The sequence below is a fragment of the Chaetodon trifascialis genome, chromosome 12 (genome assembly GCF_039877785.1).
Source record: "Chaetodon trifascialis isolate fChaTrf1 chromosome 12, fChaTrf1.hap1, whole genome shotgun sequence".
Classification (NCBI taxonomy): Eukaryota; Metazoa; Chordata; class Actinopteri; order Chaetodontiformes; family Chaetodontidae; genus Chaetodon; species Chaetodon trifascialis.
In genome coordinates, this window is record NC_092067.1 from 6,074,001 (window position 1) to 6,091,791 (window position 17,791).

Below are 17,791 nucleotides of genomic sequence, written 5' to 3' on the forward strand. Positions count from 1 at the left end.
CACAGGTGCGCCTCACACCGCTGAAAGACGGGACAAGTCCACCTCCGTCCCCAACGCGCTAAAGAGCTAAACTCGGGACAACTTTCTCCAGAAAACAGCAGAAGAAAGAATTCCTGGTGTCTTCCTTCATGGAAGATTAGTGACATATTTTGGATAAGCTCCACACAGCCAGGTGAGGTCATGGGCTTTACGCAACGCTAGAGCGGCCGGTTTATTTTATTAAGTTATTGCGCTTTGAAGCAGCTTGAGTTAAGGTATACGGATGATGACGACAACAACACCTACCAGTGCTCAGGATAGTGATATTAACAGTAATTATGTCGGCCTTTCGTTTAATAAACAAAAGCCTATTGAGCACGATTTATGTCTGATGCGCAAAACACTTTTCTGTCTAATTTACGCAAGTGAAAATAAAGAGTGTGTAGCCTGTGTTGTACATATATTGAAGGTAAATTGACATTAATTTGATCACGTCGAAAGAGCAGAACTTGCCTTTTAGTACATCACTTGTTACCTTTTTAATCTTTAAGTCAATTACTGCTATGTGAAAAGATTTTTTTTTTTAGGATGGCAAGAATAAAGATGAAAGCAAAGGTTATCTCTTGTTTGGAGAGAAGGAAAAATATGGGTAAAATGCAGATCTCTCCTGTTAAGACACATGAAAAAGCCAAACACTGGCGGCAGCTACAGTGTGTTGCTCTGGCCCTTTTTGACTTGATCTGTGTCAGGCTGGGCCCTCTGCGTCCCAGGGTATGAGTCTGCTTTTCATTCCCAAACTTCAAAGTGATTTCAAGTCCTACTTTGTATTGTTTGTCCAAATTTATTTTAGATTATTCTTAATTTAATTATTATACTGCCTCCATCCTCCGTAGGAGAGGCGGATTGTAGCCAACAAGTACAGCTCTGTACCTTCACACAGCTGCTCAAATGTCCTTCTTGAACAAACTGAGTTTGGGTTTCCAGGCTGTTAATCTTCTGATTTTCCACCTTCCACAGGTCGTCTGAGCTTCCAGGGTCCTCTTTGCCACGATGACTTGGGGGGCTCTCTATGCCCAGCTGGGTGGCGTCAATAAGCACTCCACCAGTCTGGGAAAGATTTGGCTTTCTGTCCTTTTCATCTTCCGCATCACTATATTGGTTCTGGCTGCTGAGAGCGTCTGGGGGGATGAGCAGTCAGACTTCACCTGCAACACTCAGCAGCCAGGCTGCAAAAATGTCTGCTATGACCACTTCTTTCCCGTGTCACACATCCGCTTGTGGTGCCTGCAGCTAATTTTTGTGTCCACACCTGCCTTGCTGGTGGCCATGCACGTCGCCTACAGGAAACGTGGGGATAAAAGGACAATGCTGGCCTCCAACGGCACGGAGAAGATGACAGATAATGAGCTGGAGACGCTGAAGAAGAGGCGCTTGCCCATCACAGGCCCACTGTGGTGGACCTACACCTGCAGCTTGTTCTTCAGGCTCATCTTTGAGGGCGGGTTCATGTACGCGCTGTACTTTGTCTACGACGGCTTCCAGATGCCCCGACTAGTGAAGTGCGAGCAGTGGCCTTGCCCCAACAAGGTGGACTGCTTCATCTCCAGGCCAACAGAGAAGACCGTTTTCACCATCTTCATGGTGTCCTCATCGGCCATCTGCATGGTGCTGAATGTGGCCGAGCTCTGCTACCTGATCGTTAAGGCGCTCATGAGGTGCTCGGCCAGGTCGAACAGGAGGAGACACAGTTACACCCACACAGACAGCGCGGCACGGGATAATGCCCTCCTGCAGAACAAGAAGAACGAGATGCTGTTGTCCTCCACAGATTCATCCAGCAATAAGACCATGTGTTGAAGGACGGCCATCAGTGGTGGATGGCTACGAAACAACATCCACCTGTAATGGTCATAGTTTGTGTCTGCAGTTTGGTAGTTAGGTTCTAAATGTGGGAAGCCACCAGAATTGTCTCATGGGAAGGAGAAACAGCTTCTGAAGCACATTTTGAGACTCTGGTGCATACAATCGCCCCACTAGGAATTAATTAAGATAAGACAGCAGCAACAGTATTTGTAGGGAAATCACTGTAAAATATGTCTATTTGTTCTATATTTCTACATACGGCCTCAAATTTGCCACTAAAGGCAGTCAGATGTTCTTCCCCAAGATAAGAAAATCAATAATTGTTAGTGTATAATTTTAAATCTGGAAGAAGTCCCAGCAGTGAATGCTACTTTGACAGCCGGTTTGTGTCCTTAGAACAAAAAGCCTCCAGGTAACAGTGAGTTTTTCTCAAACGCAATTTTATCTTTCTATCTGTGGATGTTCCACATTATTAAATGTCACCTTACTTTTTCTGTACAGTGGATGACTGATAGTGATTTTATTATTGCCGAGCATTGCACAGGTGACTGTTCAGGTTTTGAACCAGAGAACAATGAGTCTATGCTGACATCTAGTGGTTCACATTGGAACCTCGAAGAGCACCAGCGCCTTTCTGAGAGCCTGAATGATCTAACCAGCGCTGAAGAGGAGGAAGGAAAACAAATGAAGTCCTGAGAAGTGAAGCAGAAAAAGTGCCTTTGTGATTACGCTTTAGTGTGTAGTTTACAAGAGCTGACATTTGATTGATGTTTTACAGTAGCTGACAAAAGCAGTTTTTATGATCCTGCTGTATTGAATCAAGCAAATGCAGCATGAAGTTAAGTTTGAAAATTAGCTAAATGACATTTTATGAATAATGCTAGCGTTTCTTATTTTTTAATTACTGAGAAGTGTGTTGCACAGAATAAGATTCTGCTGATAAAGAATTTATGAAGCATGGTGAAATCACAGCATGGCGGATTAATGCTCTTTGCCGTTCAGTCAAATCAGAATGTCTTTGTCTTTTACTTGAACTGAATGTGTTTGAAATTGAAGTGTGTCTTTGCATGAATGAGGCAAACTCCATGTGAGAATGTGTTGTATGTTTTCACACAGGTGATAAAACTATGAGAAATTGAAATGTTTGGGCTGTATGAGACGTTTTTGGTCTTCAGTCAGTAGACGCTGTTCCGTCCAGACCGGCTCATGTGTTACTTGGACTTGTGTTGTTGTTGCAGTGTGTACTGACCCCAGCTGGCTGTATCAGCTTTCAGCATGTGCCTTATTTTAGCCGCCACACTAATCACTGCTTGCCCTCTTAATGCGAGGGACTACGGCTGATGTCAAAGTGAAAATGTCTTTGTCCTCCCTCCATCCAGGAATAAGTGAGATGGATCAGTCACAGTTGTGCTGTCAAAAGAAAAGTCCAGACAATCCAGAGAATAGTGATTTGGTGGTTAGAAACGATTGGAAAGAGGTATGCAAAACAAATGGGATAATAATTGGATGTGTCAATTTCAAATTTATAAAAAGACAATCAGCACGGCTCCTATGTTGGCATTACATAACTGGTGCAGCTGATGCAGGTCTGTGGAGTCACAGCATGATAATATCCATATTATTATGTTTGATATCCAAAAAATGCCAAGTCATGGTTGTCACAGATCTACAAACATATACTTGTGAATTATAAGAAATTGTTTTGTCTTGTGTGCCTGCTCTGCATTGACCTTTGACCTCTTGCTTTCTGTAACAGCCAAATGACATTCTGATGCTTGATAGCAGCGATGTGTAATGCACATTGTTTTCAGTGGATGAGCTGGAGCGGTCCAGGCCCAAGATGTTGTTGTTTTTAACATTTTTCTTTTCAGAGATCTTCTAGAGTCTAGGGTTAGTAGTCTGCTTTGAGCAAGCAACGCACCAATGAACAGACAGCTTTCTAAGACAGAAATGAAGACATTATATGTTTGTGATTGTGTTTTGTACCTAAGAAGTTTTTATTCTACTCGCACTTTGACCCATGAAGTTTTTTTGCTCTGTGAGACCTTTTTTTAAATAAATCAGTAAAAACAAAACGTTGCGGTTCGTTGTGTTGTTTGCAGTGTGTCTGTTAGTGTGTTTCACATATACTGCCATGCTTTCCTACAGCTAAACCAATCAATTATTTCATTGATTTTCTGAGAGATGCCCTAAAATTGTAGTCTGCCCAGGGAGCCTTGTATTTTCCACCATGTGTTCTCTTTAATCACCAGGTATCAAAGTACTTTTATTTGTACAGAGTACAGTGTGTCTGTAGGGTGACTTTATAGTGAACATATGACCATTTCACTGTGCTTTACTTAAAATATTGCAGCTAGTGCTCTTTCTGTAAACTTTAGACTGTTGCTTTTGTCACAGGAACAGTTTTAGGCACATTTAGGCAACTTTTGCGCACATTTTGGACAGGTTTTGGGGAGGTTGGCAGGGGCGTGGTGTGACTCCGGACAGGCTGATGACTCTGTGGATTCACTCATGCATGGTCACACAATGTGACAGTCCAGACATGGCTGGAAACGGGAGGCAGCTCCGCCTAACCGAGCCCCATCTCCGACTCCAAGCCGCCTCCAAAAACTAACAACAACAAAGGAAAAGTTTTGCTTGCGCGCGGTAACGGGCCCGGGACAGACAGCCACACTGACCGCACGCCTGGAGAAGTTTGTGCATGAATGAGTTTGTGTGGCAGCATTTTTTTTTTTAAAAGAAAGAGTTTGTTGAGCTGTCAGGGAGGCGACACTTTGCGGGTTTGGGATCAGGGAGACAGAGGGAGGGTCGCTGCAGCCGCGGGAGGTCTACACGCTTTTCAACGCACTCAAACGATGGCACCAATGATGGCAGATGGATTTGCTTTTCATTTTTAAGTATGACATCTCCGGACTAAAGGTATGATGGATGAACACTGCTGCTTGTTCCCTGTACTTAAATGGGAGTAAAATAAGACCTAATAGAATGAGCAGCGGCGTGTTGTCAGGTAATTAAGAGCTGCTTCAGTTTTACAGGAGTGGGACAAAAGCCTGACAAAGCTTGTGGCGCTTAAAGGGAGTCTGGGGACTCTGGCACACTCTGTATTGTCAGCCTGGCAGCTATGGCTTTGTATTTGAACCTGGCTCTGTCTGTTACATTCATCACCACCCAACACAAATGCCACAAATACCTGTGAAACTGACAGAAATCTACTCAAAGTTTGCCACTAATAATTAAGTCATCACAAGGTCAAATGGCAAAGGGAAAACACGACTTTGTGACTGTGGGTGTCACTGCTCCACTGTCCTCAATACTCTACTTTGATCCCAAGATTTATATCAGGTATTTTAAATGCAAACTGGGTCTATGAAGTTAAACTGTTCTAGATTTTAGATTGTTTTCAGCTGTTTCCAGTTTTCTTACAGTGCTATGGCTGTGATCTGGATGCATTTTGATATTTGATCAGAACATACGCAGAAGTTTTTAAGTCTTCCTTTGTTCAGCATTTGATTCACTTCTTTTGGTCTGCTGACCCTTTGACAGAAAGAAAATGAGTAATTGGTTGACTAATGCTTTTTTTCTTCCAGGTGTCATACATATTGTGAACCCTAGTCGATGGATTTATTACCTTTAATACAAGAATACTTTAGTAAGTTTATCCTCTGGTCTGTGTGTGTGTGTGTGTGTGTGTGTGTGTGTGTGTGTGTGTGTGTGTGTGTGTGTGTGTGTGTGTGTGTTGAATTTGTTGCACTGATAGTGTTTGTTTCTTTACAGAAGACTGTCTTACAGATGTAAAGAACAATAACAGCCGCTACTTTGCTCAAAACACGTTTATCACATGTCGATCCCATAAGAGGACACTTGATATTTTGTGTCTGTAAATATCCATTTGTGTTACTTCAACTTTAAAATGCAGTTTGAAAGGGCTGTTCAAATGGCTGGTGTAAACTTAGGACTAAATCTATGGCATCAAATACCAGATGCAGTGCAGAAAAGACTAGTGAATAGTCAGAATATTGACACTTTCTATTATACTACAAAGTATTATACTACTAATAATAATACTAATCAAGCAAAACTGCAAATAGTCTCAGGATATGCTCATTTTCTCTATTTTCTATAATTGTTTCTTAATTTATTTGGGGTTTGGACCATTGTTAGAGGACCCTGGAAAATTTAAATTGTTATTTTAACATTTTAAAGACTAAATAATTTGATTAATGAAAGAAAAATCGAAAGATTAATTGATAATGAAATTAATGTCTTCTGTCTTTTCAAATGTGAAAATTCCACTTGCAGAGTTTTTGAAACTTAAAAACAGCGTCTCTCTTAAATCTCCTCAACCTAAAGTTTATCACATAGTTATTGCATTATTATCTTTCATTATTACTGTCAAATATTTCTATTTGTTCCCTGTTACAGTTGAAGGGGGAGAGAGGAAGGGAGGGTGGCGTGCATGTGTGTATGTCAGTATTTGTTTCTGTGTGTGTGCGTGTGTGTGTGTGTGTGTGTGTGTGTGTGTGTGCATGTGCCACACCAGAGCCCCATCTCTGCTAAATGCTGTTTTCGAGCATTATAATGTTGATCTCAGCACATGCCTGCTGGGCAGTGGAGCGAGCAGGTGAGAGAGAGAGACAGGCCTGACAGAGAGAGAGAAAGGGAGAGTGAAGCAGGGTTCAGTCAAACAGGTGGCCTATACAGTGTACCAGCTGCTAAAAAGCCTCTGTGTTTGAAGTGAATGCTGTGTTTCGATTTGTTATCGATATCCGGCGCCTACGTGGCACTTTTCTATAAAGACCCTGTTGTGCTAAGCGTTCTATGAAAAAGAGAAATATGTTGGAGTCTAGTCGACACCTCCACACTCATCCATGTCCTTGCGTCTTGTGTGTTTGTATGTGTGAAGTGTTTAACCTCAGGGTAAGGCCTGACGTGATGGTCACGCCAACTTTGAGTAGTTCAGCAGATTCATAAACATGTCTTTAACTTTCTCTCATGCTCTCTTTGTCTGTTTGTCCTCTTTCTGTTTTGCTGTTACTCCCTTCTTTGTCCACTCCAGCCTGTACTTTCTCCATAGGCTAGAAATCGTGAAGCATGGGCGACTGGAGCTTTCTGGGGCGGCTGTTGGAGAACGCTCAGGAGCACTCAACGGTCATTGGCAAAGTCTGGCTGACTGTCCTCTTCATCTTCAGGATCCTGGTGCTGGGGGCTGCGGCCGAAGAGGTCTGGGGCGATGAGCAGTCTGACTTCACCTGTAACACCCAACAGCCCGGTTGCGAGAATGTCTGCTACGACGAGGCCTTCCCCATCTCGCACATCCGCTTCTGGGTGCTGCAGATCATCTTCGTGTCCACGCCGACTCTCATCTACCTGGGCCACGTGCTACACATCGTCCGCATGGAGGAGAAGCGGAAAGAGAAGGAGGAGGAGATGCGCAAAGCAAACAGGTTCCAAGAGGAGAAAGAACTCCTTTATAGAAATGGTGGAGAAGCTGGAGGAGGAGGAGGAGGAGGCGGCAAGAAGGAGAAGCCACCAATCAGGGATGAGCATGGCAAAATCCGTATCAGAGGCGCATTACTGCGTACCTATGTGTTCAACATTATTTTCAAGACCCTGTTTGAAGTGGGATTCATTTTGGGCCAGTATTTCCTCTATGGCTTCCAGCTGAGGCCCCTGTACAAGTGTGCACGTTGGCCCTGCCCCAACACCGTTGACTGCTTCATATCGAGGCCCACTGAAAAGACTATTTTTATTATATTTATGCTTGTGGTGGCTTGCGTGTCCCTTTTGCTGAATTTGTTAGAGATCTATCACCTTGGATGGAAGAAAGTTAAACAGGGAATGACAAATGAGTTTGCCCCTGACCATGAGTCGCTGCGCCGCGTCGACATTGCAGAGCCTGAGTGTTTGGCCTCGGCCTCCAGAACTGCCCCATCCAGCCTCAGCTATCCTCCCAACTACACAGATGTGACAGCGGGCAGCGGGGCATTCCTGCCGCCTCTGGGGCCGGCAGCCGTGCCCTCAGCAGCGGAGTTCAAGATGGACGACCTCCAGCAGGAGCAGTCTCTCCACCAGCCCTCCCCCTCTTCCCACTACTACATCAGCAACAACAACAACCACAGGCTGGCCACGCAGCAGAACTGGGCCAACCTGGCCACCGAGCAGCAGACTCGGGAGATGAAGGCCACCTCTCCCTCCCCATCCTCCTCTTCCTCCACCAGCAACAACAACAAGCAGCAGCAGCCTGTTGATGCTGCGCTGCTCCTTCCCACCAGCAACACGACCAGTAACACCAACATCACCAACACAACCGCCACTGCCGCCTCCAGCAGCAGCGGCAGCAGCGGCAGCCCCGGCACTGCCTCCAACGCAGACAGCTGGGGTGGAGGGAAGAGCGAACAGGAGGAAGGCCACGTCACCACCACCACAGTGGAGATGCACGAGCCGCCGGTAACGGTCAGCACAGACCCTCGGCGGCTCAGTCGGGCCAGCAAGAGCAGCAGCATAAGAGCCAGGCCAAGCGACCTGGCTGTCTAAATCTCTTCAGCCCTTTCATGTCCCTAAACCCTCCCCGACCAACACGCCGCTTCCCCCAACCCCACCCCCAAACACAGTGATTCTCAGACAGAAAAATCACGGGCATGCATAAAGGAAAAAACAAACAAAAAAACATAAAAAACAAAAACGAAAAAAAAAAAAAGAAGGCAAGGCGACAAGAGACAGGAAAGCAGGATAGCAGAAAACGTTTAGGCAAATGTGAAAAGACACGATCAGCAGCAGTCGATGATTTAGTGCAATCGGTGAGTTGCAGAGTAATTGAGGCAAAGTTTGTGTTTTTGGATGGTCTTAATTTATGCACAAAAAAGGTGATCATGCAGTGCGATAAAGTGGGACGGCTCCACACGCAGCGGCGGATGGAGCAAAGGACATTGTGATGTCACAATTTGCTACAGAATGGACACATCTCACCAAAGTGTTTGGTTTGGGGGAAGAGCTCATGGTGTTTCTCTATTTTCTTCTTCCTTTTGTTCAGCCTAAAGGACGTTCGTCAAACAATGACTGAATGGTTTTTTATTTTATCTGGAGGAAGCAGAGGTAGCTGGTAGCTTGTTGTACAGATCAGTTATTTGATGTATATCCAGACGATTCACTCTTGTCCATCATTTTTATCTGGTTTCACAGTCAAATCGGCGGCGCAGACGTGCACTGTGTGTTCCACTCATGTCCACAGCTTTTTCCAGCGGTTGTCCTTTGACCTGGAAGGTCTTTTGCTGCAGCACTTTGTGAATTTTCTGAACAAACACCTGTTGCATTAGACAGAATTCACCAAGAAGTCATTTTATCAACAAGCATTCTGTGTATTGTGTTCCTTGTAGTTGTGCATGCCAGTGTGCGTAGCCCTACAACTCACCGATTCACTGACAAATTAGCATGGCAAGCTTTGTTTTACCCATAATCCAATGCAGCGCTTCCTGCAGAGACAATAAATATTGTAATTGAGCTGGAAAGGATAGGAATGGACAGATGTGATATTCCCTCAGAATTAACAGACATAGGCGCAGTGTGGACGGGATATGGGTCAAAACTGCTGATAGAAGTCATCCTTGTGATGCCCAGAATGCACCTGGGTCCCCACGTACGATAACCTAGAGATCAAAACGTCCCCACCAAGCTGTTAGTTTACAAAAGTGGAAAATAGGAGCAGAGCCCATTACACCTGCCTCTGTCAGCGTCGCCTTCGGTCAACATGTCTGAAAAGAAAAATGCTCTCCACTAATTGCACAAATGATAAGATAATGCCTTCAAAGAACCTTAAAAATATTGTGCAAATACATGGCAGCCACCGTCTGATAGGAAGGCCAACATTATTCTCCTCGTTCATTCAGACGAACAACCTCCCAAAGCTCCTTGGTTAGACTAGACACTGCTCATTTATTTAGTTAGACTGTTGGCAGATATTTATGCCCCCTCTTTAATCACCACACTTAAAGATTGAGAGCAACTTTGGGAGTTCAATGATTTTCACCATCACACATTTCAAGTGCTTCTTCATTGGTTTTATTCTGAAAAGTGCTATTTTTTTAAAACTGAATTGAATTTTACTCATAAATTGCATACTTGTAGTAGTCAGTTTGTGATTGCGAAACAGCTACGATTAAAGACAAAGTGACTGGCGTTATGAGTATCAAGACGCCACGGTGCGGTCGACCTCGACGGCTTCTATTTTGTTGTGTTCATCTTGATTCTTCTAGATCTTTAGAAACCCAAACTTTTAACTGAATTCAGCAGCTGCAGTCCCCTGTCTCTGTTGTGTTACTGTGCTGTTTGGTTCATTCACAACCCGGGCACTCAAAGCTTTTTCTTTTTTCTCTTTACTTTACACAACCTTAATCCACTGTATTGTCCTGTCAGTTCACCTCTGGGCCAGAGCTGCAAGTGCAAAATAACACTGAAAACTCAATAATCTGCATTGACATATTGCACTCACAGGGCATACAATTAAGTACTATGATTAAGCACTAATATGTTCCTCTATCCTCTAGGAACTATACTTTTCCAGCAGCTAATGAGCAGGTTAATACACTGGAGTAAGAGCAGTGCAAAGTGGTACCAGCTGTTTTTTTTTAATTTTCTGGGGAAGGGGGGTTACAAAATGATGGTACTGTACTGTGTAAGAGTATCTGTACCCATATAGGTATAATGTTCAATACCGTATCTTACTTCAGTTGTTTGAATGACATTTAGTGCCAACAGAAGCACAAAGAGGAGAATATACGCCGACACAACACATAGGTAAAAGCAGCCTTTCTCAATCCATGTTTCTTGTTCAAAATGACAAAAAAAAAAGAAAGAAAAAAAATCTTTGTTATCTGCATTTGTTTTTGATCCCTAAAGTTTACATTTTGGTAGTTGATAAAGATTTGCACATTTAGGAAAGAAAATTGCTGTTCTACAATGCTTATATTGGTAGTGAGAGAGAGAGAGAGAGAGAGAGAGAGAGAGAGAGAGAGAGAGAGAGAGAGAGAGAGTGTGATGCCAAACTGCCAATGATCCTCAAAGGAAAAAATGTCTTAAAACTAAAACACAGTGGCTCTTCACAGAAAAGGCAGTATTAAAAAAAGAAACTGTTTATTTATCTCAAGCTCAGAAAATGACGAGTTTGAAGATTCAAGAAAAAAAAAAAAACAACAGCGAGAGAGAGAAGAAACAGTTGGGGTATTTTTCTGTGTGTTCACTCAGTATGTTCTCACAGACTGGCCGAGACTCTGGTTAGACGTCAAATCAGACGACTCCACTGTTGAGACAATGTTAGCTGGGTAGCTGGCCCTTCCCTAACCCTGCATACGAAGCCCTGACAGGATGTTGTGTTCAAAGCCCATTGTCCCCGTGACTCCTCCAAACTCTCTCCTCTTAAGTTTCATGCAGAGCATGATTTCTCTGGCTCGTCAGGGAGTAGGAACCATCTCACAATGCTCAGAACAGCAACCTGTTTTCAATGCTGTCTTAAACAAGAGAAGTGCCTTGTGTATGAATGATTCTTTTGTAAGAACAAGTTGATGTAAATGTTAATTTACCTCAAATGTTTACAAAACTGTTACTAAATAAATTTTTTGTACCATATTTGTTGTTCTTGGGTTCAGTTTTGCGAGTCTGCGTCGATGTATGCAAAGGACCATCTTACCGCTTGGCCGCCATGCCTCAAAAGTACAACTAGTATCAGTGATACAGAAAGAGAAAATATGAAGTAATCAACTGAGGAGACAGACAACAAAGGATGTAAGACTGGTCAGGTCAAAAAGGTCATTCTTAACCTTGGAAATAAGAAAAACAGACTCAAGGTTCACTTATTAGTTTTTCCAGCCTTTCAACCACATCTCCTGGTCTTCATCACTGGATAGAGTTTGCTCACTCATCATGAAGATTGAAAACTCAATTAGAGTAGATTCGTTCAACACTTTAAAGCTTATGGCAGGAGAATCAAATATGTCATTTGTTCTCTGACATATGCAGTTTGTAGGTGCTTCAGAGCACAGTGTGTGAGTTGGAACCATATACTTAATGTCTGGCTTAAAGGTAAATGTACAAAAAGAAACTCTTTCACAAATGCTTGCATAACTTGTTGCAATCAGCTGGTCCACAATGGTTGATGGTGGTTGTAATAGTATTTTGTAGTGTTTATATTTGTTTATGTTCATTTGTTATGTTTGTTTTACTTTTGTATTTTAGTTTCGTCAGTAGATTTTAAATTTAAAGCATTTTTAAAGCACATCTTATGTATGAGTCTACACAGGATCATGAGCCACAACATTGTTCATCATTTCCAGTCATGTGACGATATAGAATATATATTTCTTAACTGTAGTTATAACCTCAGTATTGTTTTATTATTGCCAGTTACATGATCTGTCCACAGTGCAGTTTATTTGGCAGCATGTAGTTCTTCTTCATTTGAACTGCTGCTCTTTGGGTTTTGTGCTGCAGACATCAGCATTAGGAGAGATTGGGAGTGTCTTTAGCATTACTCTCTTAGTAGACTCTTTGACCTCTGACCTCCCAAGTGTTCACTCCCTCACTCTGCATTCCAACTGCGAATGTCACAATGCGACACTGAGCCAGACACACACACAGGCAGACCCACTTTATAACCACATCCAGAAATAATTAAAATAAGACGGGCATGTCAATGTTGCACCTGAGAGTCAAACATCTATCAAAAAGTGAATGATAATTTACAACACTGTGCAAGACATGATAGAGGTGGGTGAAATTTACAGCTGCTGGGAAGGTTCGTTTTGATCTTTGGCCACAGTGGGCATCAACAGAACAATATCCAAAGCATAATTGTATACATACAAAGAGAAATAAGTGCACTAACTATTAGAGTATACTTCACATGTTCTGGGGCCAACATCATCGTCATCATCACAAATGTCGGGCAGTTAGCGTGGTTAAACGTAACATTTGTTGCCTATGCCTTCCGCAAAATCCAGATTTTAAAGAAGCTTTTTTCACCACAACCACAACTTTTCTGAACATAACGTTACCTGGCATCTTTTACTTTCTGTTATTCATGGAATATGCTTAAGTGTTGAAATCTGATATCAGCTAACACGGCATATGCTAACATGTTAACATAGAGCACAGGCAACAATGAACTACCACAGATTAAACATTAAACTAACATACACCGTGTCTACACATCTTAAATTGCTCAATGACTAAATCTTCCAAAAATGTTGGTATGCAGTGGCATTGCAAGGGTCTCTTGGGGCTCCAAGCAAAAAATCCCTGGGGTTCCCACCACCCTTTGGTTTTTGCACACATAAATGCACAATTTCTGGGACATTTTAGATGAATACTGAAAAAATTGATTAGTGGTTCTCAAAGTGAGGTCCAGCGACCAACAGAGGTCCCTGAAAGCCCAGGCCTATCGATAATCGTTGATGTAAATAAGTGGCCAGGGCCCCCCTAGTGGCAGGGGGCTCCAAGCAATTGCCTGGCTTGCCTGTCCTCAAGCCCCGCCCTGTTGGTATGCTCCTGTAAAACTCTCTCAAAAGACCACTAAAAACCATTGACTGTATAAGACAGAGCCATCGTGAAGCTCAGTGGCTCCAGCTGTCACCATCCTGGCAGCGCCTGACTCCACCAAACTACCACCTAATCCAAAAATGGCCAAAGAGATGGAGTGTGGGGGTTAGTTGAGGCGCGCCAAATGTTTGCTGAAACCTAGCAGCTAGCAAAGCAACCACACCCATAATTTTGAATGAGTTAATATAATTTAGGTGAGTTGTAGGAAAAGTCACCATGTGTACAATTGTCCTGAATGGGAAATTCGCTGGCAAAGACCAGGATATAAACATGTTTCTTTCTGCAGTGAAGCTGGATATTTTGATGTCGGGGTTAAAGGGGGTTGACTTGCTTTTGGAGCCAGCCTCAATTGGCCATTTGAGGAACTGCAGTTTTTGGCACTTTCATGTTTTTCTTCATTTTTCAGCCGCCTGCTAAAAATGTAAAAAAAAAAAAAAAGAAAAGAAAAGAAAAGAAAAGAAAAGAAAAGAAAAGAAAAGAAAGTTTCACATTTGCATGTTGCTTTTTCTTTATACTTGACTGATCACTCAGATCGGAATGTTTAATAGGTTAATAGGCATCATATGGATTTGGAAGGATTGCTTTGCACAGGATATTTGGCAGTCAGTCTAACACCAGAGTACAGTACATGAGTGTTTGGCTCTTAGGTCCAGTGGCTGAGGAGTGATGGGAGATAGTGGATCTGTTGGCACGACTGACTGGAGGCCTCGGCCCGTCACTCAGCCAGCCTTGTTTCCACTGCAGGGCCAAACACAACTCGATGCTTTTCAGTGACTTCTACACAGTACAGCAGCATGTCTTTGATTCACATTTTTCCTGTTTTTATTTCTGTCTGATTTCAATGATTTTTAGTGTTTAAGCTGGTCTTCTAACACACCGACACCAGTCAATGCTAGCAAATGTCAATTTCTTTCATGTTCAGGTGAGAGAGTCTGACACTTGAGGCGTCAACAACATTGTACTGACTTACTGGTCTTTTTCTTTCAACTGGAAGATTAATAAAACATACAACACTACAAAAGCTTGTTTCCAAGAGGGACGATTTTAAATTTGATTTGATTTTGAGATTTCAGAAGTTTTCACATTTCATAGATTAAAACTAGAATAACATTTTAACTGAAAGACATTTATGCAGCCATACACTAATCACAAGCGGCTTATTATTTGAAAGAATGAATTCTAATTTAACAATGCAACATGCTGGCCTAATAAGGAAGTAAGGACATTAAGTCCTGATAGTGGTTTCAGCGGTGCTTTTTATCCAATTTGAATCCCGTGGCCCCTGTGCAGCCACACTTGGCCCTGTGGTGGAAAAGTGACTGCTACAGAGAGAGAACGTCTGTCACTGAGTCACCAGTCTTCAGCTCAGAGCAGACAGCAGGCTATATTTAGCCTTTAATCACCTAACAAATTCACACTCAGCCCACAGCACAAATACCTCAGGCCCTCTTTATGTATTTCAGGAGTGTGATGAATTTGTTTCTGGGAGGCCTGACCGCTGGCTCATGGAAAGATGTTGGTTTGTTTGACAGAAAACTTTCTGGTTTGGAGCCAGACTGTCAAAAGTCTGACTGCATTTTTTACAGATCAGATCATGCAACCTCAAAGCTGTTTGCAAAAATGATTAAAAATAGTTAAAAAAAAAAAAAAAAAAAAACATTAAACCATAACCAACAATAACTGTAAAAGGGAAAGTTCATTTTCAAAATCAGCCCTAAGAAACAGAGTGGAGGAGTGAATTACCGAAAACCAAATTCTGTGAGAAAAGAATGCTTTGACTTTGTATTTTTAGAGAAAAGTTTCCCTTTCGTCTGAGTCACTGCCTGAGCAAGGATTTCATGAACACTGAGCTCGTGAGTCTAAATTCCCCCAATGCAACTCCGGCCTTTGCCAAATAAATCAAGATTTAAGATAAGATAAGATAAGATAAGATAAGACTTTAATGATCCTGCACTGGGCAAATTAAGTCAGCAAGTATTACAAAAAGCAAAAACAGTGGCACAGAAGGGTCAAGATATAAAGTATACAGGATACAGAAGAGAAAATCAATGTATATGTACATTATGTGTTTTTCTTCCATTTCAATTGAAATTGTTATCATATATATACATTTATTTGATGAGTTTTTTAAATTACTTTTATTGTTGAAAACACAAAAACTTCAACATGATGAATAATAAAAAAAAACACCTTTTAAAAAGCCATCAGGTGTAAATTGCGTCTCATTAAAGAATGTAAACTCTGGTCATTTCATTCAGCACAGAGGACCTAAGCTCTGGGTCCATACAGGTAGCTGCTGTACAGCTCCGCCTTTTGGATCCAGCATCTGTTGGTTTTTAGAGAAAAAGCATCAACTTCAGTATTTGTTCCACAGCAGCAAACTCACCAGAACGTGACATGTGATCTTCAGAAATCTCAAATAAATTGTGCCATGTCTCAAACATATTCTGATTATTTAGTGTCATGTGACTGGAAAGCCCTCTGAAAGGTTCTTCTTTGACCATGACTTGACAAAAAGTGCCCCAAAATTTCAACTAAGTAAAAGAAATCTCATCTAGTCCATTCACTCTGCCACATTTTGAATGTGGTTCACTTAAAAAGAGCTTTCTCACAGCTTAGTTGTTAATACTCTAAATGATGTAACGTTGCAGCAGGTGTACAGTGTGCGGTCATGTGGGATGGCTTGTTTTGACGGTCTGTACATTGAAAGAGGGAGGGGCTGCATGGGGCATTGTGAGAGAATTATGTGAGGCGAGGTCAGCTCTGCGGGGACACCTACAGGTCAGGCGAGGGTATGGGCACAGTGCCCACAATGCACCTGGCTGACACCTGCTGAATGCACCAGGGTACAGTCATCATAACTCAACTAATTCCACTAAATGCTGAACCAAAACTGAAAATAAATGACAGTATGAAATGTTGTCTCCATCTGTCTCTGTCTCTCCAGAGGTGAACTAAAGCCTCTCCTTACATCTCCCAGAGCTCACTCTCCACAGAGCTGCAGAAAGATTCAGGTTGGCTCCAGCTCCCGCATGTTTGAGCTTTCTTCGTCTCTCCTTCCTGTCACCTGAACAGGGGTCATCAGTGCAATAACACCATCTCCATTGGCATTTTGAGTGTTGTATTTAGGGATGTGGTAAAAGATTGTTAAAGTAAGCCCACAATGTGAGGCTTCATGTCATACCTCAACACCATGATGCTTTGGCTTCTGCAGCGCTTTAAGAGCTTTCCCTTTTGTGTTTTAGAAGCAAAAGCTCATAACTACACTTCACATCATCAATAAACCTGCAGGAGCTTGTTGTTAAACTGGAGGAACCACCTGAAAAGGAGGAGAGCGGCTGCTGATGAAGATTATAGGGGACGAAAATATAATCCTGGTTTCAGAGGGGACCAGTGTGTGTGTTTGTGTGTGACGGATTGGCGGATGTGTCCCTGGGGTATTTTGGAAAAAGATGACTTTATGAAAAGGTGACTGCGCTGGAGGGATTGCTGCACACACTGATTCACTATGGCTCACCAAATAGGGTAAGGCCATCCTAAATTTAACCTAATCCAAGCCCCCCACCCTGCCCACACCACCAGTCAGAGCCAAGGTTACACTGTGCGTGAGTGTGTGTGTGTGTGTGTGTGTGTGTGTGTGGGGGGGGGGGGGGGGGGGGGGGGGATGATAGACAGTTGTCCATCAACTTTTGATCTTGTCATCCTAATTTCTGCAACTTTTAAGAAATGAGGATCATTGGACATTATTGGAGCATTTGGGAGGAGCATGTAAGAAATGAGCAAAAACAGAACCATCCAGGAGGACGAGAGGAAGGATAACACAAAAGATTTGTGTTGCACTTGAACTCACATCCCAGCTGTCCCAACTAAACTCTTTCCCGTCCCTCCGCCGGTCCTGCGCCGTGTGTTGGAGCACACAACCTGAGAAATGCAGTTGTCATCCATTCCTGCCCTCTTGTCCTCTGTGCAGCTGTACACTGCATCTGCACACACACCCACACACAGACACAGACACACAGACAGACAGACACACACACAGACACACACACACACACACACACACACACACTGTCTCTTCCCTCCCAGTCGCTGTTGTTTTATCATTAAATGGCGACATTAGTTCATATCATGTGATTCGAAGAGGATTCATTGCACATTAGAGGCCCTAATCGCCACCTATAGTCTACCCCTCGGGCCTCGCCCACATGACCCTGCTGAGCACAGCGCTTCCTTTATGCCCCCTGAAAGAGCCGGGGATTGAGCCCAAACAAAAAAAAACCCCACGAGGGTGAAAAAATGTTTTTACACCCCTCGCAGGCCTGGCTGTGTGGGCGCACAGGGCCGTTTTAGCTTTAGATCAATG

At 42.9% G+C, this 17,791-nt stretch overlaps 2 protein-coding genes across 2 annotated transcripts; both read left to right on the top strand.

Moving 5' to 3' along the window:
- The first annotated feature begins 99 nt into the window (after window positions 1-99).
- gjb8 (gap junction protein beta 8) lies at window positions 100-1,930 on the top strand. Its single transcript, XM_070975657.1, has 2 exons — window positions 100-172; window positions 997-1,930. The coding sequence occupies exon 2, from the start codon at window positions 1,030-1,032 to the stop codon at window positions 1,834-1,836; it is 807 nt and encodes a 268-aa protein (XP_070831758.1). The 5' UTR covers window positions 100-172; window positions 997-1,029; the 3' UTR covers window positions 1,837-1,930.
- A 5,003-nt stretch (window positions 1,931-6,933) lies between these two features.
- Window positions 6,934-8,376, top strand: gja3 (gap junction protein, alpha 3). Its single transcript, XM_070975549.1, has one exon. The coding sequence runs from the start codon at window positions 6,934-6,936 to the stop codon at window positions 8,374-8,376; it is 1,443 nt and encodes a 480-aa protein (XP_070831650.1).
- The last annotated feature ends 9,415 nt before the right edge of the window (window positions 8,377-17,791 follow it).

Bases quoted from the DNA above. Each gene is read 5' to 3' on its own strand.
- gja3 (XM_070975549.1), top strand. From the start codon at position 6,934: ATGGGCGACTGGAGCTTTCTGGGGCGGCTGTTGGAGAACGCTCAGGAG.
- gjb8 (XM_070975657.1), top strand. From the start codon at position 1,030: ATGACTTGGGGGGCTCTCTATGCCCAGCTGGGTGGCGTCAATAAGCAC.